The sequence below is a fragment of the Neltuma alba genome, unplaced genomic scaffold (assembly GCF_004799145.2).
Source record: "Neltuma alba isolate B1F8T4 unplaced genomic scaffold, ASM479914v2 tig00012081_pilon, whole genome shotgun sequence".
NCBI lineage: Eukaryota > Viridiplantae > Streptophyta > Magnoliopsida > Fabales > Fabaceae > Neltuma > Neltuma alba.
Window position 1 is genome coordinate 633008 of NW_021636640.1, and position 22893 is coordinate 655900.

General features: G+C 35.3%; 3 protein-coding genes across 3 annotated transcripts; all 3 read right to left on the bottom strand.

Annotated features, from left to right (window-relative positions):
- Positions 1–17: 17 nt before the first annotated feature.
- On the bottom strand, positions 18–10529 carry LOC114721987 (cytochrome P450 716A67-like). The gene is made up of 7 exons (XM_028907892.1): positions 9185–10529; positions 8742–8962; positions 8279–8526; positions 7811–8198; positions 6825–7638; positions 4847–4851; positions 18–28 (listed from the first exon to the last, which is right to left on the bottom strand). Exons 1-5 carry the CDS (start codon positions 9468–9470, stop codon positions 7210–7212), a joined length of 1572 nt encoding a protein of 523 aa, XP_028763725.1. The 5' UTR covers positions 9471–10529; the 3' UTR covers positions 18–28; positions 4847–4851; positions 6825–7209.
- A 1856-nt stretch (positions 10530–12385) lies between these two features.
- Positions 12386–14501, bottom strand: LOC114721986 (cytochrome P450 72A68-like). Its single transcript, XM_028907891.1, has 5 exons — positions 14213–14501; positions 13778–13998; positions 13403–13650; positions 12935–13322; positions 12386–12817 (listed from the first exon to the last, which is right to left on the bottom strand). The coding sequence occupies exons 1-5, from the start codon at positions 14499–14501 to the stop codon at positions 12386–12388; spliced, it is 1578 nt and encodes a 525-aa protein (XP_028763724.1).
- Positions 14502–20834: 6333 nt separating this feature from the next.
- LOC114722014 (cytochrome P450 716A67-like) lies at positions 20835–22854 on the bottom strand. The gene is made up of 5 exons (XM_028907922.1): positions 22560–22854; positions 22138–22355; positions 21813–22060; positions 21355–21742; positions 20835–21263 (listed from the first exon to the last, which is right to left on the bottom strand). The coding sequence occupies exons 1-5, from the start codon at positions 22852–22854 to the stop codon at positions 20835–20837; spliced, it is 1578 nt and encodes a 525-aa protein (XP_028763755.1).
- Between the last annotated feature and the right edge of the window lie 39 nt (positions 22855–22893).

Sequence of the window (22893 nt, forward strand, 5' to 3'; positions counted from 1 at the left end):
CATATATATATATAGAGAGAGAGAGATGCTGCGAACTTTATGTCAGTTTAATACAAACATCAAGCAATCAGCTCTTTAACTAGTTTCATATGTTGAGAACTACATGAAACTTGGGAAGTTATGAGTGCGTATTTGCATAGCAATACTTATGATCCATCATGATCCAGAGTTTCATGGAGATGAAGCCAGTTTAACCCAGCTGATGAAGGGCTTTTCAGGTTAAAGTAATTATTTAGGGGGTGTTTGTATGATGTGAGAAGTGACTTTTAAAAGCACTTTTCTACAAATCGAAATAAACTCCTCTACATATTTACTTCATATATGGTAAAAACACTTTTAAAATCATGGTTTTGTTTCCATCCAATATTTTTCCCATTTGGATGGGGTCCTCCGGGAATCTTCCTTGGACAGAACTTTGCTTTGTTAGATGGCTTTGACGTCAGGCTTTGATTCTACAACGTTTCTCCTTTCAACTTTCTATCGCCACCATATTCTCATGCTCTTTCAACTTCAATATTAGATTTCATGTCGTACCCGCGATTACAGCTTTGTCTGCTTTAGTTTTATAGTCCAGAAAATGAAGAAATGTCAGAAATAGCTGGTTGATATATATAACTTCCGATATCATTTACTAGCTAGTTGAATATAATCAGGGAGTCATACATTATCCTTCGTTTTATGTTTCCCTTTGGGCTTATTGAGTATAACTTGCTCCGAAGTGATCTTTTGGTTTGTGTTTTTGTGGTGTTGTTTCCTACTTAATTAGAGTGATTTTTTTTGTTGTTGTGCGTGTTTTATTGTTTAATTCGTGTACGTGTTCTTGAACAACGTATGAGCAAAACAAGACTGAATATATAGGAGTTGTTGAAAATAATATATTAGCTTTGATTCTGAATATAAAATTTAGTTTAAGACTGGAAGTAGTATTTGTTAAATACTTTTTTAGTTGTAGACATTAATTAGAATGTAACAGAATTGATAGGAATTGAAGCCAACAATAAGAAGCACCATAAAAGAAAACTTGCAGAGGAAGGGCTACGGATCATCGTCATCCTTTCTCTCCGTATATTTCTCTAAACCATCTTTTTTGTTTATTTAATTATTCATTTAGTTTAATAATGTAAGATTGCCTATTGTGACATTAAATTAAATTAAATATATTATTCATTTAATTTTTATCATAAAGAAGTGTTATTATCTTTTTTTTTTGCCGACATTATTATCTTATTTTTAAAAGCATGAGTGATGATTATAATAAATGAATAGTTATTAAGAGAAAATTTGGAGATGATCTAAATCCAGAAAAAATCGATATACTAAATATGAAAAATAAAGAGGTAGTTTATATCTCAAGAATTATATAAAAAAATTCAAATTCGGTGAGGCCAGTATTATTTCATAATGGAGGAGTATGATATTTAGTGGGGATTATGGATACCCACCGGCGATTAGTGGGAATTATGTATGCCCAAGGGTCATTTACTCAGAGAGATAAATAGAGATAATTATGAAAGAGTCTATTTAAAATAAATTATAAATAATTTTTCAATAAAAAAAATTTTATGTCGATATACATAAAAATTTATAAATGATTTCAAAAAGAAAAAATTGTAAATAAAGACCCCTAACATATAAAATTGTGATTTGAGACCCTAAATTTGGAAAATAACAAATAAGGACCGGGTTCCACTTTTGTAAATATGAAATGTGGGTGAAATGTCTAAAATGCCTCTCATCCAAATTGTGATTTGATTTACTGAAATTGTCATTAACTAAAGTGAACTTATTATTTTTCATAATCAATTCGTCATTTGGCATACTCTCAGCCAAATTGTAATTTAATCTACTGAAATTATCATTCGCTAAAGTGAATTTGTCACTTTCTATAGTTAATTTGTCATTTGGATGAGGACATTTCAGACATTTCACCACAATTTTATATTTAAAAAAGTGAGCTCAGGTTTTTATTTGTTATTTTTTAAATTTAGAATCCCAAATCACAATTTTACATATCAGGGGGCCTTTAGTTGCAATTTTTCCTTTTAAAATGGACGCCCGAAATCAACGTTGGTAAGTATGGTGGAATTGATCGAAAAGAAAATGGGAAAATTTCAGTTAAAGACTGCAGAAGACAATTTATATCAGTCAAAGACTAAAACTTTCTGAAATTTTACTCCAGGACCAAGAAACCAAATTGAAATTAAAATTTAGAGTAAGATTACAATAACACCCCTCCCTTTTTATTTTATTAAAAAATAAATATTAATTGGAGCTACTGTTGGTGGTCGGAATTTTTTTTGTTTGTTTAAAATAAGGTGGCCAATGGAGGGTTTGAACCCATGACCCCTTGGCACACTAAAAAGCTAATATCCATCAAGCCAAGCAACCCATTCAATCTTGTAATGCAAATAAAAATATATATAACAAAACAAACACAACTGTCCAAATATAAATGAACAAGTGAAATTCAGTAATTTACAATAAAAATTAGGCAATTTACAAATAACATGATAGAAGTCATAACCCCAAATGCAAGTGTTTAAATGCAAATGAGCAAGTGAAATTTGAAAATTTACAACAAAATTTTATGGATTTACAATCCAAATTTGGCAAATACAAGAGAATTCACAACCCAAAATGTAAGTATTTAAGTGTAAATGAACAAGTGAAATTCGATGATTTATAAATGAAATTCAGCAATTTACAACAAAAATTAGGCAATTTACAGATAACATAATAGAAGTCATAACTCCAAGTACAAGTGTTTAAGTGCAAATGAGCAAGTAAAATTGTTGAATTTCACTTGCAAATCTATAAACTTTTGTTGTAAATCTTCAAATTTCATTTGCTCATTTACACTTAAACACTTGTATTTGGAATTGTGAGTTCCATTATGTTATTTGTAAAATTCTTAATTTTTGTTGTAAATTGTCAAATTTCACTTGCAAATCCATAAACTTTTGTTGTAAATCTTCAAATTTTACTTACTTATTTACACTTAAATACTTGCATTTGGGGTTGTGAGTTCCATTATGTTATTTGTAAATTGCCTAATTTTTGTTGTGAATTGCTGAATTTCATTTGTAAATCGTCGAATTTCACTTATTCACTTACACTCAAACACTTACATTTTGGGTTGTAAATTCTCTTGTATTTGTCAAATTTGGGTTGTAAATCCATAAACTTTTGTTGTAAATCTTCAAATTTCACTTGTTCATTTGCATTTGAACCCTTGATTGATATAAATTGTTTTTTACGGTCCTTAACTGAAATTTTCCCCAAAAAAAATTCCCTAAGCAGCTCTACAATGGCGCGAACTCGTTTTCCTCCACCATTGCGCTTCGTTCTCCTTCTTCTATCCTCCCTTCGCGCTGCGTTTTGGAGCTGTGCACGTCGCAGTCAAGTTCTTTAATTTCTCCTCACTTCCTTCACTGTGGTTGCATCAGGTGAAGATTCCTTTTTCTCCATTTCTTTCCTCTCTTTCAGTTCAAGTATGTTGAACAAGACGCCTTGCCTCCACTTTTCCCAAAACGCACAGCTCAAAGAAATGAAACTAAATATTTCATTGATTGAAAATCATATTACACAGAAATGGGCCTACTGGACTCTATTTATAAAGAGTCCTGACTATGTACAAAAGCGGGCAGGCTACTCACATATACACGCAGCGGTCAGCCCATACAAAACAAAACTAAATAAGAAATATATACACAACATTTCCAATACTCCCCCTCAAGTTAGGGGCTTAAAAACATCAATAGTTCCTAACTTGCCTAAAAGATTCTTCTGTACATTTCCTCCTACAGCCTTTGTCAGCAGGTCTGCCTCTTGATCATGACTTCTAACACGACACAAATCAATCAGCTTTGATTCTCATTTCTCCCTGACAAAGTGACAATCTATCTCTATGTGTTTTGTACGCTCATGAAAAACTAGATTAGCTGCAATATGTATCGCAACTTTGCTATCACAGTGCACCTTCACTGGACCCTCATGATTTATACCCAAGTCTTTTAATAGACCAATAGCCCAAACTACCTCAGAAGTTGCCATACTCAAGGCTCTGTATTCTGCTTCTGCAGAAGACTTTGAAACAGTATGTTGTTTCTTAGTTTTCCACATCACAAGCGATCCTCTCAACGTCAGCAGATAGCCAGAAACTGATCTTCTTGTCATTGCACAGGAAGCCCAATCTGAATCACAGTAGCACTCTAGCTCCGGTTTCCCTTCTGAGCTGATAAAAATCCCTAGCCCAGGGGTTCCCTTAAGATATCTCAGAACACTCCTAGCAGCGGCCATGTGTGCTTTGGTTGGCTTTTGCATGAACTGGCTCAATGTCTGCACAGAATAAGAGATATCAGGCCGGGTCATAGTCAAATAAATCAACTTACCAACCAATCGTCTATATTTCCCTGGTTCCTTTAACAGGTCCTCCTTGCGGTTTTTCTTCTCATCATAAGCAAGAAGTCTCATTAAAAATATCCAAGTCCCTCTTGAAAAATCATCCACTAAAGTTAAGAAAAATTGGAAACCTTGATGTGTGGGGTTCTTGTAGGGACCCCAAACATCTGCATGAATTAAGTCGAAACATCTCTTAGATTTAATCACATTGGAATTAAATGGAAACTTAGTCTGTTTAGACCGAATGCAAATATCACATGAATGAGAATCTTTATTCAATATAGAAGAATCAGTACATGTAAGATTCAAATGTTTTAACACAGATAGGGTTGCATGTCCTAGCCTTCTATGCCACAATTGAATATCACAATCCTTCTTCAAATTTTTCTCGTTTTGGACAACATTAGCTGAATCGTGAATACTGTTGATCACTTTTAGTACATACAATCCCTTATACTCTCTACCAGTCATCCTGATCCTCCCATCTTGAAGGCCCTGCAGTATACAGAGATCAGGGAAGAAGGCTGCCATGTAATTATTTTCTCTAGTGAATCTGGATATAGATATAAGGTTGAATTCCAAGCGGGGTGCATAAAGAACATTATGAATGATAATATTTTCAGCTACAGTGACCGAACCAATGTGAGTAACAGATAACCTATCCCCATTAGGTATTTTAATTGATTTGATTGGTCTAAAATATTGTTCATAACTGTCAAATAGGTCCAGTTTACCGGGCATGTGGGTTGTGGCACCCGAATCCAGTATCCAGTGTGTATAAGATTGAAAACTAGGGATAGGAGAAATCAAACTTGTACTAGTTAAAGCGTGCACTGCAGGTTCTGTGTCTTTCTTGAGCAGCTCCAGGATCTTTTCATATTGCTCCTGCGTAAAAGTTGGAGTGACCGTAGTTGCTGCATGGCCATGAAAATCTGAATCCTTGACAGAATCTGCTCCCTCTTGCTGAAATTCTTTTTGTTGTCTCCCTTTATTGCCTTTGAAATTCGCCGGGTACCCAACGATCTGGAAGCAATTTTCACGAACATGTCCCTTCTTGTGACAGTGGGTACATTCCGGGACATTTTCTCCTCTTCCCCGTCCACGTCCGCGACCCCTTCCTCTTGCGGTCATGGCAAGTCCCTCTGTTGAGACATTTTTATCTCCATAGCTGATGAACCGTTGAGTTTCATCTTGGATGATCATAGAATATGCCTCGTTGACAGATGGCAGAGGGGACATGAGCAGGATTTGACTCCGCGCTTGTGTAAAGTTTTCGTTTAGTCCCATCAAAAACTGGAGTAACTTCTGCTCCTGGATTGAATCAAAATATGCCTTGGGGCCTTGACAGAGAGAATTAATTTCCCGGTGTAATGCAAATATTCTTGAGCTGCTTTTCTTGTCGAAACGCTCTTTTAACTTAGTCCAAACATCATGAGCATCTTGAAAGTAGATGATGCCGGTGGCCAATTCCTTAGAAATCGAATTGATTAACCACGAAAGGACGACAGCGTTGCATCTCTCCCATTGCGGCAGTAGATGGCTATCTTGGTCTGCTTTCTTGCACGAGCCATCCACGAAGCCAAGCTTATGCTTCCTGAGGAGAGCGATTCGCATCGCACAAGACCATACCGTATAGTTCTCGGTGCCGGTGAGGATATGAGGAATGATCGCTGTTCCCTGGGTATCTGAAGAGTGTAGAAATAGAGGATGTGAAAAGGGGATGGCTTCGGCCGCGATCTTCTCCTCTCCCATTGAATTCGCTGTGTAGGGTTTGTGTGTGTGAGGTTCTTCAAGGGCTTGCGTTGATTGGCTCTATCGGTAGCCCTAGACGATGGCGTGTGGCTCTGATGCCATGTTGAACAAGACGCCCTGCCTCCACTTTTCCCAAAACGCACAGCTCAAAGAAATGAAACTGAATATTTCATTGATTGAAAATCAGATTACACAGAAATGGGCCTACTGGACTCTATTTATAAAGAGTCTTGACTACGTACAAAAGCGGGCAGGCTACTCACATATACACGCAGCGGTCAGCCCATACAAAACAAAAATAAATAAGAAATATATACACAACATTTCCAATAAAGTACCCTAACATTTCCTTTTCCACGTTGTTGCAACTAAATGGCCTTGTTTCTGAAGCCTCCTTCGCCAATTTTTCCGCTTGGAGCTCCAGAACAGTGGGGAGTTCCAAGTGGCAGCTGAATGAATTTGGGGACATTTTGGACTCTTTCTCACTAGCTATTAGTTATGATTTCGTTCGAGGAAGATCACACACACTCATCCAGTACAGGCAAATTAATCGAAACACACCATCATCATTATCATTATTTGCCAACCAGTTACAGTCACACAGACACACAGGCATGAAGAGCAGAAAAGAAGAAGGAAAAACAGAGGAAGGAGAGAAAGAACCGAGTTACAGAGAGAGATGAATCATAAGAGAGGGAAATTCCACAATAATAATCCAAACCCTTTTCGATGAAGGATCTTCTCTTGCTATAGCCTCTATGCCTCTCAGCTCCGCGCATATTTGTAATGACCTTTGCGCATGATGAGCATGCTCCCTTCCTCCTGCGTGATCTTCCTTGCTCATCCTTTCCCTATGCTTCATTACAGTATCCTCATTATTGGTCCTTTGCATAATTGCGTCATATTTCAATGCTTAGATGATGCCCATACTTTCTTTCCTTTCCAGGTGTTTGAAAATTACAACTCTACGTCTATTTTGATTTTATTAACCTAGGAGGTGCGGATTATTCTGAATTCATATTGTACATGAATTAGTGCTTCGATATAATAAATTTATTACAGTTTACGCAGAATGACTTCAACTCCGTGTTGAGGCTGAAGAGTGATGACGGTGGTGAGAGCATGAGAATATGATGGGGAAAGCTCGAAGGAGAAACGTTGTAGAATCAATGACAGAGCCACCTTCGCACTCAACAAGGTAAAGTTCTGTCCAAGACAGGCTCGGGAACCTCCTCCGAATGGGAAGAATGCAGAAGAACTCCCTTTTGATGCCATGGAGATTCCTTCGGAAAATCTATCTGGTTTAAACACTTCAGCATCATCTCCCCACAATTGTTGGTCATGGTGCACCATCAGTATTGGTACGCCAAGCTGTACTCCTTCAGGTATTGATATTTTTCCAAGTTTCATGTCCTTTACAGCATACCTCTCTAGCCATGTTACTGGTGGGTATAACCTCAAAACCTCGTACAAGATCATGGTCATCTGTGGTGGCAAATTTCATCATAAATATATGCATGTTCGTGGTTGAATTGTATTGTGTGTGTTCGTGTTAGGGTTTGATTAAAACATAACCAATTTATCTAAAGAAATTTATATATATATATAATATATCACACACACACACACACACACACACACACACACACACTCTTACAATCTTTAGGCGACTTAATGCATCATAGTGTGGTTTTTGACTGCCAACGACTTGCAGAACTTCTTCCCTTGCACGTGCTTGCCAATCAGGATGCCTACTCAAGAGCATCATAGTCCAGACCAGTAGAACAGAAGTGGTTTCTTGGCCTGCCATGTAGAACAACTTGCATTCGTCGATCACATCTTTCATACTCAAGCCAGCGTTTTTCTTGTTCCCTTGTTCCTCAATCTCCTTGTGATTGGATTCTAAAAGCATGCCCAGTAGGTCATTCTTTACAGCTTCAACCCCCTTCATGGCTTTCTCCTTTTTGTTGATAATATACTCTAGGGAAGTTCTCACGTTTCTTCCAATTTCCTTCATCTTCTTGTTCCCCTTAGTTGGTAGAAACCTACAAAAGGATTTAATAAGCACTAATCTATAAGTCACAAGCACAGGTCATCGTATTAGACTGTTAGTCTTGGTAATTACCTCCATAATGGAATGTAATGTTTCTGTAAATTATTCATTACAACTACACTTAGTTCTGCTAGAAGATCAAATGTTTGTCTGCCTTCTTCATGGTTACTTCCAAATGCTGATCGAGACATCACTTCCTTTGTCATATCCTTAAGCCAAGGCCATATATCCACTTCACATGTTCCATCTGAGGAGGACAACAGGTTCTCCCATTTGTTGATCATTTCGTTGCAACTTTGACTAAAGATTGGAATCAGAGACTGTAGAAAGATTAAGATATTATTAGAGTCAAATTCTCGGCCAAACGGCTGCAGTTCTGGTAATCGCAACCAAAAATAGGAAAACAAAATTTCATCCTAACAATATACCTTGCTTCAAGATGCTGTCACGATAACATGGAAATTAATCTATATATTTATCAATGAGTATAGATGTGTGATGGCAATTTAATTTGGTAAGAAAATAAGGGAATAACCTTCAATTTGTCAACATTGAATGCTGGTTGGAGAATCTTCCTGTGTTTAGCCCACTTTTCACCATCGTAGCCTGCAACCCCAGGGGCTACGTATTCGTTAACAATTGGGAAATTGTGATATTTTGTGAAGTCGTTGTGTCTGTTTAACATATCTTTTATCAGCTCAGGATCCGTAAGGATCAACATTGGTGTTGGTCCGAACCACATGAATGAATCCCTACCTGCACGTCAATTGCTTCTCAGTATGAATATATAATATGTATGCGTCTATAGAGAAGATGGAAGGAAACAACTCTTCTATTTATGGTAACAAACGTTTATGTCATGTTATTAGTTTCTTGAATGGTTTCCAGTGCATGGTAAATGAGAAAATGGACTGAGACTGCTAAGATAAAAAAGAATGAGAGAAAACAATTAAGGGGGAAAGGCATAGGAAGGGGCACCATATCTGCTGATAGTGTGTTGCTGAAAGGGGGAGATATGAGGGACCAGGTCATTGGAATGAGCGGGCAAGGGAGTGGCTTTGGCTTGTCGTACCATGTTACTCATTTGGAAAGAGTCACCAACCCAGAATCGATAGCGATTGGCCTGAAGACCTTGATGTCTCAGAGCTTTCTCTAGCCTCTTTGGATTCACCCATAACCACACTGCCATCTTCCAAACCCATCTTAAAACTGTTATTACTGCTATCCATGTGGCCACTCCTGATATTACTGATGCTCCTGTCATCTCTCTTTGTGAGTATGTACTCGTGTTGTGGCGCGTATCTAGTTATCTATATATATTCTCAGAGAACAAGTTGAAAATATTATATATAATAGTCTTTCGTGTTAGTTTATATTGACGTGTATTGCCAGTGCATATATTATTGAATTATACCAGAAAGCTTTTGTGCCGGCCAACTCTGGTTCAGTTCGTTCGTGTTTTTCTGTATCTATCTTCCGAAGAGTTTGTCTAGTAATATTATATACTTACTCTGGTCATTTATATACAAGACTGTGAACAACTTTCATGAGATTACGGAAATTAGTTAAAAGTAGTTAAATGTAAAAAACTTTAGTGATTTTTCAAAATAACCATTTGATTGATATGGTTAATTTGGGCAAGAGATGGAGGGATGGCAAATCCAAGAGCAAAAGATAAGGGTATTTTTAAAAATGTCATGAATGCTTCAGTAAATTTTGTAAAAGGTATTGTAAGGACCGGAGGGATGAGGGACTATGTAAATCAATCGTTTTAAAGAAGTAATAGTATGGCAATTTGATGTACGGAGTTGTATAAAAAAATTGATGTACGAAGTTGGAGTTTATGCTTTGTTTATTTAGAGTTTGAAAATGTTTGCTATATTTATTTGTTGTCCTATCATATTAATTAGTTTTTTCATGTCCATCCGATGATGTCAGTGGTCCTAGATTCATATCGTTGTCACATGATGCCAGTGGTCCCGCATGCATATGGTTATCAGATGATGTTAGCTACTGGTCCTGCATATGGTGGGTAGAACTTATCTAATGCTTGGATTTTCTTATAACCATCTTGTAAGTTTCGTGTTTTATTTTTCATCTGCATTTAGTTTTGATGCGTTCTCTTTAGTATGCAATTACGTTGCCCCTTGAGAAAATTGATCTGAAGGACCAAAATCCAAGGGAATATTTTGCTAGCATGATCTATGCGTTCACTGTCTTCCCAGCTTTTTCGTTGTTTGTCTTCCCGTTGAGTGCCTCACTACAGTATCCATTCAGATTTGCTGTGATTTCTTCCCATGGAAGCCTTCACAAGTCCTGCTGCTACAAGCAACTAATAAATCTGATTTGTAAAATGGCAACATGCCATAAAGGCTTCAAAGACTCCATTTTACGAAGGGTTTGATGAAAGTTGGAAAAGAGCTTGATCACGGGTTTAGGTAGAAATACTTTATACTTGGATATCAGCAACTTTGACAATATTTTGTGTCTTTTATGTTCTTTTTTAAGGAAAAATCACTGAAAAAGAAAAATCTTTCACTGCAAAATTTATCGCCAAAAGTGTCTAAAGACTTTGGATCTTGGATGGGTATGACTTACCTTCAATGAGTGCAAGTGCAACTCTTCTTGCAAAATGTTTTTTGTTTTGCATATTGTTGAAGATAGATTACACAATTGAAAAATTGTTGCTCTCGTTGAAGATATATGGGACATGGTACTTGAACAAATTTAAGGTATTTTTGAATAATAAATCTTGCAGTTGAGGATTTTTTAATATTTTTTTTTCATTTTTTTCAATGATCATTCATTTCTACCAACTCCCTTTTAACACGGCATGGTGATTGGATAATACACAGATGTTCTAGGAAATATTGTTTTAATATATAATGATCATAATGTAATTGCTTGAACAACAAATGAATATTAATTATGCTATTAATAATTACAATGGATGAGTATTTAAATTATATTTTAATTTTTTTATCCATTAGATGGCTATCAACAACAAGAGTTAAATATATTAAGATAAAACATATTTTATGAAAATAATAATAATAAGACTTAATCGCAAACCTAATTTTCTTATCTGTATTATATTAAAATTTGATATATCCCAGTTTTCCATAGTTGGTGATTAAATTTTCAATTAATGTGATTTTGTGGTGCATCTAACATCAAGAAAAAAATATTTCAATATGTTAGACGCACCTAAAAAAATATTTTGAAGTGTTGAATACACTATAAAATATTTCAGGATGTTAGATACACTTTAACCCTATTAAAATATCAATATAATTCTATTGTTATATTAGATCTTAATATAAAAATTTGGTCGTAGATACAACATTTTAATGCATTTTGTCTCTCGAATTTACAAATTTTTTTAAAAAATATCTCTTTGATTATAAAGGGCTTCACTCATAGATAGTTTTAATGTATATGATTAAAAAGAATAGTTTAAGAAAGTCAATTTGCATTTCTCATGGTTAGCCAATTTAACTAATTTTTTCAATCACTACAAATTAATTATTTATCTTTTAAAAATTAGGTATCTATTTTTTATATTCAAAATCCATGTTGGCATATAGTTTTACACTAACGAGATTTAAACTATAGACGGCTAGCTATTCAGATTTTATGATTCGCTTCATTCTACTAAGCCTTTGGATGGCATTTCTAATTAAGCTTGACATAAAAGATTATCTCAAAACATAAAGCAAAAGTAATGAACAATTTTTTTTACATAAATGTTCAATTCCTTGATCGTGTTATGTTTAATTTGGTAAATATTGTCACTTTTATCTTTTTTCCCCCCCAGTCTCTGCATAATTTCAACTAGGTGGAAAAATATCACGCATGACCTAAATATTGCCTCTACAGGGAAAAATAAACTATAAATAAACGTAATCAAGAGCTGATACGCCCATACTTTTATCAGCGATAAAAGATGCAGATTGTACAACACACACTAGTACCCAAATCCAATAATGATAATTGGAGAATTCATTTGGTACCCGAATGAGCACTTGTTTTTTATATTAAAAGTTAAACATACATTAAAACATACATAAAACACATATGAAAACAAGTGACACAAACACAAAACAATAAAATACAGGAGACAATACGGATAAGGCGCCTTGAGCCAACAAAATACAGCAGCAACAAAATATCGTAAATTTATTGCAATTTACGCAGAATGAGTTGAACTCCATGGCGAGGCTGAAGAGTGATGAAGGTGGTGAGAGCATGAGAATATGTTGGGGAAAGCTCGAAGGAGAAACGTTGTAGAATCAAAGACAAAGCAATTTTAGCCTCCACCAAGGCAAAGTTCTGTCCAGTGCAGATTCGAGGACCACCTCCGAATGGGTAGAATGGAACATAAGGAACTTTTGCTGCCTTTAATAATCCTTCTGAAAATCTTTCTGGGTTGAACTCTTTGGCATCATCTCCCCACAGCTCTTGATCATGGTGCAACATGAGTATTGGTATGCAAATCTGTACTCCTCCAGGAACTAACAATTTCCCAAGTTTCATGTCTTTTTCTACATTTCTCTCTACCCATATTACCGGTGCATATAACCTCAAAACCTCATACAAGATCATTGTAACCTGCAACGTCAAATTTCTTTTTTCAGTATATATAAATGTTTGTGGCTAAAAAGACACATGATCAGTGTGCTTAAGAAAAATATCTTATGTATATGACAGATAAAGAAACATGCTCACAATCTTAAGGTGATTTAATGATTCAAAGTCTGGTTTTTGGTTGCCAAAGACTTGTAGGACTTCTTCCCTTGCACGTGCTTGCCAATGAGGATACATACTCAATAACATCATAGTCCAGACCAGAAGAACAGCAGTGGTTTCATGGCCAGCCAGGGCGAAGAACTTGCATTCCTCAATCACATCTTTCATACTCAATCCAACGTTCTTGTCGTTTCCCTGTTCCTCAATCTCCTTTTGATTGGATTCTAAAAGTATGCCTAGTATGTTATCCTCTGTGCCTTCACCTGCCTTCATGGCTTCCCTCTTTCTTCTGATAATACCCTCTACGATAGCTTCAAAGTTTCTATTATTTTCCTTCAACCTCTTGTTCTCCTTAGTCGGAACAAACCTACAAATAAAAATGATGATTTTATCAGTACTTGACACGGGCATGTATGATATTATAGTCTTGATAATTGTAGTAATTACCTCCAGAATGGAATACGATGTTTCTGTATATTACTCATCACAAGTTGAGCTTGTTCTACGATGATGTCAAATATTTGTCCGCCTTCTTCGTAGCTACTTCCAAAAGCTGCTCGAGAAATCACTTCCTTTGTCAAACTCTTAAGGCAGGGCCATACATCCACTTCACAAGTTCTATCTGCTGAGGACAACATGGTCTCCCATTTGTTCATCATATCATTGCAACTTTGGTAGACGATTGGAATCAAAATCTAGAGAGATCGAGTTGATGAAGAAGTTAAAGAGACAAAAACTCTAATCAGTTGAATTTGTTAGTAGACATATATATGTTTGAGTATTTTTTTATAAATAGGTAAGAAACTATTAATAATAATTAACCTTCAGGTGTTCCAAATTGAATGCTGGATGGACAATTTTACTGTGTTTAACCCATTTGTCGCCATTATAGTTTCCAACACCAGTGGCTATATAATCGAGAATAGGAACTAGGTGTTGTAGTTTTCTAAAGTCGTAGAATCTGTGGAACACATCTTTTATCAGCTCAGGATCTGTAAGGATCAACCTCGGTTTTGGTCCGTACCACATGAATGAATTCTTACCTGCACATACTCCAATTGTTTCACGAATATATATATATATATGTATGTATGTATGTGAAGATCAAGGAAGGAAATTATTTTTCTATTTATATATAATACATATAATACACACAATACACACTGGCAGGCTTATCTAAGTGGTAACAAAATCAATTGAGATGGTTAAAATGAAAATTAAGAGAGAGAGGGGCATATAAAAACAAAGGAAGTGCACCGTGCTTATTGACAACGTGGTGAACGTAGGAGAAGACAGAAGGGACCAGGTCATGGGAATAAGGAGGCAAAGGAGAGGATATGGCTTCTTTCTGCATCTTGGTCATTCTGGTTAAGTCACCGACCCAGAACCGATAAGGATCGGCCTTAAGACCTTGCTCTCTCAGACGCCTTTCCAGCTTCCTTGGAGTGAACCATACCCACTTCGCCATCTTCCAAACCCATCCTCCTCCTATCACTACTATTACTGCAACTGCAACCACCACTGATATTATTCCTGATGCTTCCATCATCTCTCTCTCTCTCTCCCCCTCTCTCTCTCTCTCCCCCCTCTCTTCCATCATCCTTGTGTTGCGTAGGTCTATATATATATATAATACTCTCACAGTATTCAACACAGAAAGCGAACGAGAACAAGTTGGATATGTTATGTACGAGTGTTATTAGTTTATGCATTAGGTGTTTTAATGGACCACCAGAAAGTTTTTCCCGCCGGCCATGATAGATACACATACATACATATGCACCCTCGAAGGTTTTTTTTCCCCTTTCGTTTTCTTTTTTTTTTTTGGTTAATACTGTTTTCAGCCCCTAAAATCCGACATGGTCTTGAATTTGATACATGAAATTTCAAGAGGTTTTTGCCTCTTATTTTGATTTTGGTTCTCTTAAATTTTTTTAGGTAAATTGGTCCCTTCAAATTTCAAACAAGTGGTTGTGGTCCTAATAATTTTATTTTATTTTGGTCCACTTAAAAATTATTGGTTTCTAGAATAGTACTTTTGATTCATGACATAAGGACCGGAACTAAAATAAGATTAAATTTTAAGAATCAAAATTATTAATTTCAAATTTTAGGGAATAAAATAAAAAAGATAAAAGGTTAAATTTACCTATTATGACATCGAAAAAGAACATCAAGTACCATAATAAAATGTCAGGAGCAAAAATATTCATCAACTTTTTAAAATGGAGCAAAAATATCATTCCGTTAACTATCTGTAATGTCTGTTACTTTTTTTTCTATATGAGTCCCATCAAACATACACGTGTCAGATACTTTGCCAGGTAATCTCCTTATTGGTCAACTCAATCTCTCACCCTTATCCTATCTCTATCAAAACATTGCATGGCACCTTAAGATGCACTAACATGGACCCCACCCACTCCTCCCCAGCCCACGACTCACCTCTCGTCCTATCACACACCGTGACACACCCTTACTTTTTTTTTTTTTTCCCGTTTATCTCTCTCTCCTTTCCTCTCTTCTTCACTTTTTCAGTTTTTCACTTTTTCTTTCTCCCAAAACTGGACACACACGCCGGAATTTGGAAGCCATGAACGCCGGCACCGCCAGCTACAATCTCGACAAACCCCTCAGTTAGCTTACCCAGATAACATTTCCCAGCTCATCGCCAGCACCGCCACCTTCCGCTACATTCTCTCTCATGATGAGATTGTCCGTTTGATTGAATAGCCTGAAGCCCATGATTTCTCAGATATGGGTCTTCCATTTCTGCAAATAATTTCATAGATCTCGTTGTTCTTCTTCCTCTCGCATGGCATCAAACCGTCTTCGATTTCTCATATATGGGTCTTCGATTTTTTCGTTCTCATGATAGTTGTGGGCCTTTGAAAGATTAGTTATGCGTGTTTGATATTATTGAGAATGATTGTTTCTGGATTGGTTTATATTGTGCTTTTACTCTCATGATTCTTCAAGTTGAACCTCATTTTTCACTGATGAAATTGGTCTGAGTAATAATGGTCACTGATGATGATGATTTCCGTGGTTCTTCACGGTTTCTGATTCTGTTCTTTGTTCTAATTGCACATTTTCTGATCTTCTTCTACTTCTCATCATTTTAAATATTTGATTACTTGTGATTTGCAATTTTTAAGTAAGGATGCTTAAGATCTAGATTGTGTATGATTTTTTTTGGGGTTTTTTGTACGATTAATGTTTCTGGTGGAAGAATGAGGACAAAATGAAAGGGGGTTGATGACGACGGTGGTGGAAAGGCGAGGCTCTGCTGGTGGGAAGCCGACGATCGCGGAGGGGAGGAAGAACTATACAGTTGTTTTATTTTTTTTTGTCCAACTCAGATATTATTCTACCATATTTGCCTCCACGTCCTCATTTTTAGTCAAAATGTTTTTTCTAAACAGTCAACGTTACTCAATTTAATGGCAAATGGCATTTTAGAGTTATTTCTGAATCATCATGTGTATTTTTACTCTCAATATTTTGTTATGATACTTGATGCTTTTTTTAAATATTACAATAAGTAAATTTGCCTATTCACTCTCAATATTTTGTTATGATAATTGATGCTTTTTTTTAATATTACAATAAGTAAATTTGCCTATTCACCCAAACCAAAATAAAGTCAAATTATTAGGATTAAAGGATTAAAGATAATATTCACTTTTTTCCCATTTAAAATGTTTATAATAACTAACTTACATTGAGAGGACAAAAGTTGTTGTAGTTAATTAAAGGCATTGTTTAGTGTGCACAGATAAAAGAAATTAAATTATTTATTGATTAATGGGCAGGAGGATTTCTCATGTGTCTCTGCAGCATGTCACGAAACATTATTCAAAGGGTTATAAATAATTAAGGAACAAAAGATAAAGTATTGTAAATAGTACAATAATTTGATGTAAGGAGTTGGAGTAGTTCATGCTTTGTCTATTTAGAGGTTAAAAATATTTACTACTCCTCCGGTCTTTAATATAGGACCTAATTTTTGAGTTAGTTTTAGTCCTAAATATAAGACCCATTTATCATATTTATCAATTTTCTCTAAATTACCCCTATGGATACTCCATCAACCATAATCAAATAAAAGAGGGAGATGAGGTATTAAGAAAGATGATTATGGTATTTTAGAAAAAATGTGTCATTTTTCTTATAATTAACTAACGTACCTAACTTCCTTAATCTAATCAAATTAGTTAAATGAGTCTTATATTAAGGACTGGAGGAGTATATTTATATGTTAGGTACCATATTAACTAGTTTCTTCTTTGTTATCCGATAATGTCATGTCAGTGGTCCTGCATGCATATTGTTATCAGATGATGTTATTAATTACCAGTGGTTGTGCGCATGGATTGTGATTTGTGAATTCTTTTTTCTTTTTCTTTTTGTGGTCAAGTGATTTCAGAATTCGAACGGAAGAAAAAACGATAACTCATAAAACTAAAATCTTTAATATAAGATCTAATAAATTAATTTTAGACTATTAAGAAAACTAAATAAATTATTTTAAAGTATTCATATTTATTATTTTTTTCAAACTAATTTGCCTATAATTTAATGACACAAATAATTATTTCAGAAAATCAGTTAACATATGCTATATGTGAGTAATTTATTTAGTTTTTTTAATCTAATAAATTATTCAATTAAATCTTATATTAAGAATCAATCACTTATATTTTGATCCTAAATAAGGTCTATTAAATTATTTAAATTAGTTATTTGTTAAAAATATCTATTTATTTTTCTAAAATACTACCTCCGGTCCTAAATATAAGAACTAGTTGATTAATTTAAGTAGATTGAGAAAATAGGTTAAGTTAGTCATTTGCAATAAATAGGTATTGTCTTTCCTAAAATATGCTTGCTAATTAAGTTTATTAGCTAGAACTACCATTATTAGAAGGATTATCTTGGGGAAAAAAAAGATAAATACGAGAAACAAAATAGATTGATGTCTTATATTTATTACTAAAATAAAAGTCAAATGAATTCTTACATAAAGCCGGTAATATGGGCTGAACTTGCGGGTTCAGCCCGCTAAAAATAACGAGTTAGGGTTAGCTAAAAGCCAACCCGCCAGTAAATGAATTTTTCCAACCCGCATTGCCATGCTCGCAACCCGCTGCGGGTTAGCCCGCCATCTCGCATATATATTTTTGTATTTTTAAAATTTTTTAAAATTAGTATAATTGTATTGTTATATATAATATTATATCTAAAAAATTTTAAAAAATACCTATATAATTTATTTGGTACTTCCAATCAAATATTTCAAGAAAAAAATAAAAATCTCATTATATTTTTTAAAAATATTCAATAAGAAAAAATATTAAAAGATAAAAAAATTGAAAAAAAAAAGTAAATAATTGTTGGTGGGTTGGTGAGTTGGCGGGTTAGGGTTGGCTTGTGCCTTCAAACGACACTTTTCAACGTACTCCATATGGGTTGAACTCATCACAGGTCAACTTGCAACCCATGAATTGGCCCATATTACCATCCCTGTTCTTACATTAAGGACGAAAGGTAGTATTCTTTTAAATCATTTGCAATTTTGCAGTGAAACTAGACAACATGACTTCATTAAGATGATGCATATAAATAATAAACTCGACACAACACTTTAACCTATGCTACGATTTATATTCAGGTTTACATGTTTGTTCGCCGCTCGCATTTGTGGTCGTTGCCCCTCCCTCCCTCTGAGATTCAACTAAGGTTGCCTAGTAATGCATAGAACTAAGAAAACAGGCCAGTCTTGTAGGGCTGGCGAGCTTAAAAGGGCCGGCCCGACTCTATAAGGCCTAAATTTCAATAATACCCCAATTTGTTAGATCTAGCTCTTAAGAGGACAGGCTCAGCTTAGCCTGTTTAATATACATTTTTTTATTCTTTTTATATTTTTTTATATGTTTTGTCAAAAAATAAAAATAAACTAATAAAATTACTAGTAAAAGACATAAATATGAATAAAATTAAATCGCAAATAAAAGATCATCATATCTAAATATCCATTAACATACAAAAAAATCTAAAACATCCGTTAAATATAACAAGTCAATGACATTAACATCCAAAAATTCCATTAAAAATAGACAAATGTTTTCACTAAAAAAAAAGTAGACAGATACTATCATCACTATCATTAATTATAAGAGTATTTGATTGTGCTTTACTGGTAATAAACTCTTCTTAACTTCTAAAAATATCAATGATTTCTTAGGCTTTAATTATGAAAATTACTTTACTGCACAATCTCATGAGAAGTCTGAAATATTTTAATATTTTGGATTGATCTATAGTATGCTTTTAATGAGCTAATTATATCATCATTTTTTTTGCTTTTGTTCAAGATGGTCTTCTTGGTTTTGTCTAGCTCACTTGTTTAGTTCTATTTAAATATACAATACAGATTATGATATAGTCACTATAAAAAAAGTGTTAACTTATTTATTAAAATTTTGTAACATATATACAAATTGATACGTATCTGTTGGTTCCATCATTAAAATTTTTGTTTTAATATGGGGAATATATTTTGTTTATTTTAATATATAACTGTTGGTTCAAATAAATACAAATTTGAGATCTCATTTAAGATATGGAGAATATATTTTTTTTATTTATTTTAATATCATTAGAGATTGAGGTGTCAGGTGTGAGCTGAGAGTGAGTGAAAAACTGAAAGTGAAACTTAGAGAGGGAGATTATATAAAATGTTAGAGACTTGGGTTAGGGTCAAGAAAAAATATAAATTAAAAAAAGTTTGTTGTTGGCGGGCTTAAACGGACCAGCCTTTTTATTTTCGAGTCCTACAAGACTGGTCCTTTTAAGTCCAAGTTCCTTTTGAAAATTTTAAATTACAATCTGAACCCTCAATTTAAACGGGCTGGCCCAACAGACTCGATCTGTTTTTCTGATTGTAAATAGACGATAAATGAGATTCGACAGTGTTGCTAGCTCTTCAAATTGGTGATTGAGAAGGAATTTGTCAAACCTCCCTATGCATGATTTATTCAAATGTACTATTGATTTTTTTTTAACCAGAAAACAGTAGTCCATTTTATTGATAACCGAAAAACAGATTATATGTCACCAATAGCCGAAGCCCACAAAATAAAATAAAAAAAAAAGAAGCAGTAAAACCCTACAGATTACAACCTAAGGGAAACAATAGCAAAAACAAGTAAATCCTAGAGTACAACCTGAGGAAAAAAAATAGCAAAACAAAACAGACAACACAGCAAAAACAGCACAGCCAAACAAGTCAAGAGAACTTAGCCAACTCCAGTCCTATCCTGACAAATCCCAGCACCACAATCCGCAGTTCACCGAGATCTGTCATCAGACAACAGCCTGGCAAGAGAGGGTGGGGGTTGACTAGGACGACCTTCGAAACATACCCCCTTTGAGCCCGAGACTGCCAACTAATCTACAGCCTTATTTGTTTCCACATTCTCCTTCATATGAGCCAATATCTTTAACATCCTTCATGTCCTTCAAGTTTTTGTTAATATCATATTAAGAAAATAATTACTAAAGATAAAAGTATAATATAAAATGTGGACCGTCCAGATTTTGTTGTGCTGCTGTGTTGATTTTTTTTTTTCGCCACTTGCAGAAGCATCACGCAATTTGCTCCTAGAGCTCCAATATAAGGGAGGATTTCTAAGTGGATTCTTTGCTTAGTATTTCAATACGTACTTTCTCATCCAAATGTTTGAAGAACTAGAATTATATTCATTTACTTTCATTAACGTAGAAGATGTGGATTGTTCTGAACTAATACACAAACCAAATAAGGACAGTTGAACTCATTTGGTACAAGAATTAGTACTTGAATATCATAAATCCATTACAATTTATGCAGAATGACTTGAACTCCATGTTTAGGCTGAAGAGTGAGGACGGTGGTGGGAGCGTGAGAATATGTTGGGGAAAGGTCGAAGGAGAAACGTTGTAGAATCAAAGACATAGCCGTTTTGGCTTCCAACAAGGCAAAGTTCTGGCCAATGCAGATTCGAGGACCCCCTGCGAATGGGAAGAAGGCAACAGAATTACCCTTTGCTGCGTTTGAGATTCCTTCAGAAAATCTATCTGGTTTGAACTCTTTGGCATCATCTCCCCAGAAGCGTTCATCATGGTGCATCATAAGTATTTGTAAGCTAATTCGTACTCCTTTGGGAATTGACAGATTTCCAAGTTTCACGTCTTTTTCAGCATACCGCTCCACCCATGCTATTGGTGGATATAACCTCAAAGCCTCATACAAGATCATTGTCACCTGTAATGGCATATTTCACTTTAAGTATCGACATGTTTGTGTTTAGAAAAATTGATCAGTTTAGTTAAAAGATATATATGTATATGCTTACAATCTTGAGGCGACTTAGTGCATCAAAGTCTGGCTTTTGATTGCCAAAGACTTGCAGGACTTCTTCCCTGGCACGTGCTTGCCAATTAGGATACATGCTCAATAGCATCATAGTCCAAACCAGTAAAGAAGAAATGGTTTCTTGGCCAGCCAGGTAGAACAACTTGCACTCACCAATCACATCTTTCATACTCAATCCAACGTTCTTGTCGTTTCCTTGTTCCTCAATCTCCTTGAGATTGGATTCTAAAAGTATGCCAAGTAGGTCATCCTTTGTGGCTTGACCTGCCTTCATGGCTTCCTTCTTTTTGTTGATGATACATTCTAGTGAAGCTTCCATGTTTCTTTCATTTTCCTTCATCCTCTTGTTCTCCTTAGTTGTTAGAAACCTACAAAACGATTTTATCATTACTTATGTAATCACCAACATTTGATTCGAGTAATTATTCAATTAATTACCTCCCCAATGGAATGCGATGTTTCTGTAAGTTATTGGCTACAAGTTCGGCTTGTTCTGATAAAAGATCGAATATCTGTTCGCCTTCTTCGTAGCTACTTCCAAATGCTGCTCGAGAAATCACGTCCTTTGTGAAATCCCTAAGCCAAGGCCATACATCTACTTCACAGGTTCCATCTGTTGGGGACAACAAGCTCTCCCATTTGTTCATCATATCATTGCAACTTCGGCTGAAGATTGGAATCAGGGTCTGTAGAGAGATCCATGATGAAGAAATAATCAAGAGACAAAATTCTCAATTTACTTTGACAAGCAAAGAAAAATAACCTTCAATTTTTCCACACTGAATGCAGGATTGATTATTTTCCTGTGATTAGCCCACTTGTCGCCATTGTAGCTTGCAACACCAACTGATACATATTTGTCAATGGAAATCGTGTGTAATTTTACAAAGTCGTAGTTCCTGTTGAACACATTTTTAATCAGCTCAGGATCTGTAAGGATCAACCTCGGTGTCGGTCCGAACCACATGAATGGATTCTCACCTGCACTTTAACTGTTTTATGAATATATACCTATATAAAGAGCATGGAAGGAAATCTTTTTTCCTATTTATGATACCAAACATTGCCGTTAAGTTATTGGTTTATATATATCATGGCTAGACAACAAATTAATGTTAGAACTTGTACACACAATCTGATGTTAGCTACACACACACACAGTATTGAGAAAGTACGGGCACCCACCGTGTTTATTGACCAAGTGGTGACCAAAGGAGAAGACACGTGGGACCAAGTCATGGCAATGAGGAGGCAAAGGACTGGAAATAGCTTCTTTCTGCATCTTCATCATCCTGGTTACGTCGCCAACCCAGAACCGATAAGGATCTGCCTTAAGACCTTGCTTTCTCAGACGCCTCTCCATCTTCTTCGGATCCACCCACACCCACTTCGCCATCTTCCAAACCCACCATCCTCCGCCTATCACCGCCATTACTGCAACTGCAACCACCACTGATGTTATTCCTGATGCTTCATTCATCTTGCTATCTCTGTGTGTTTCTCTGTGCTTGTGCTTGTG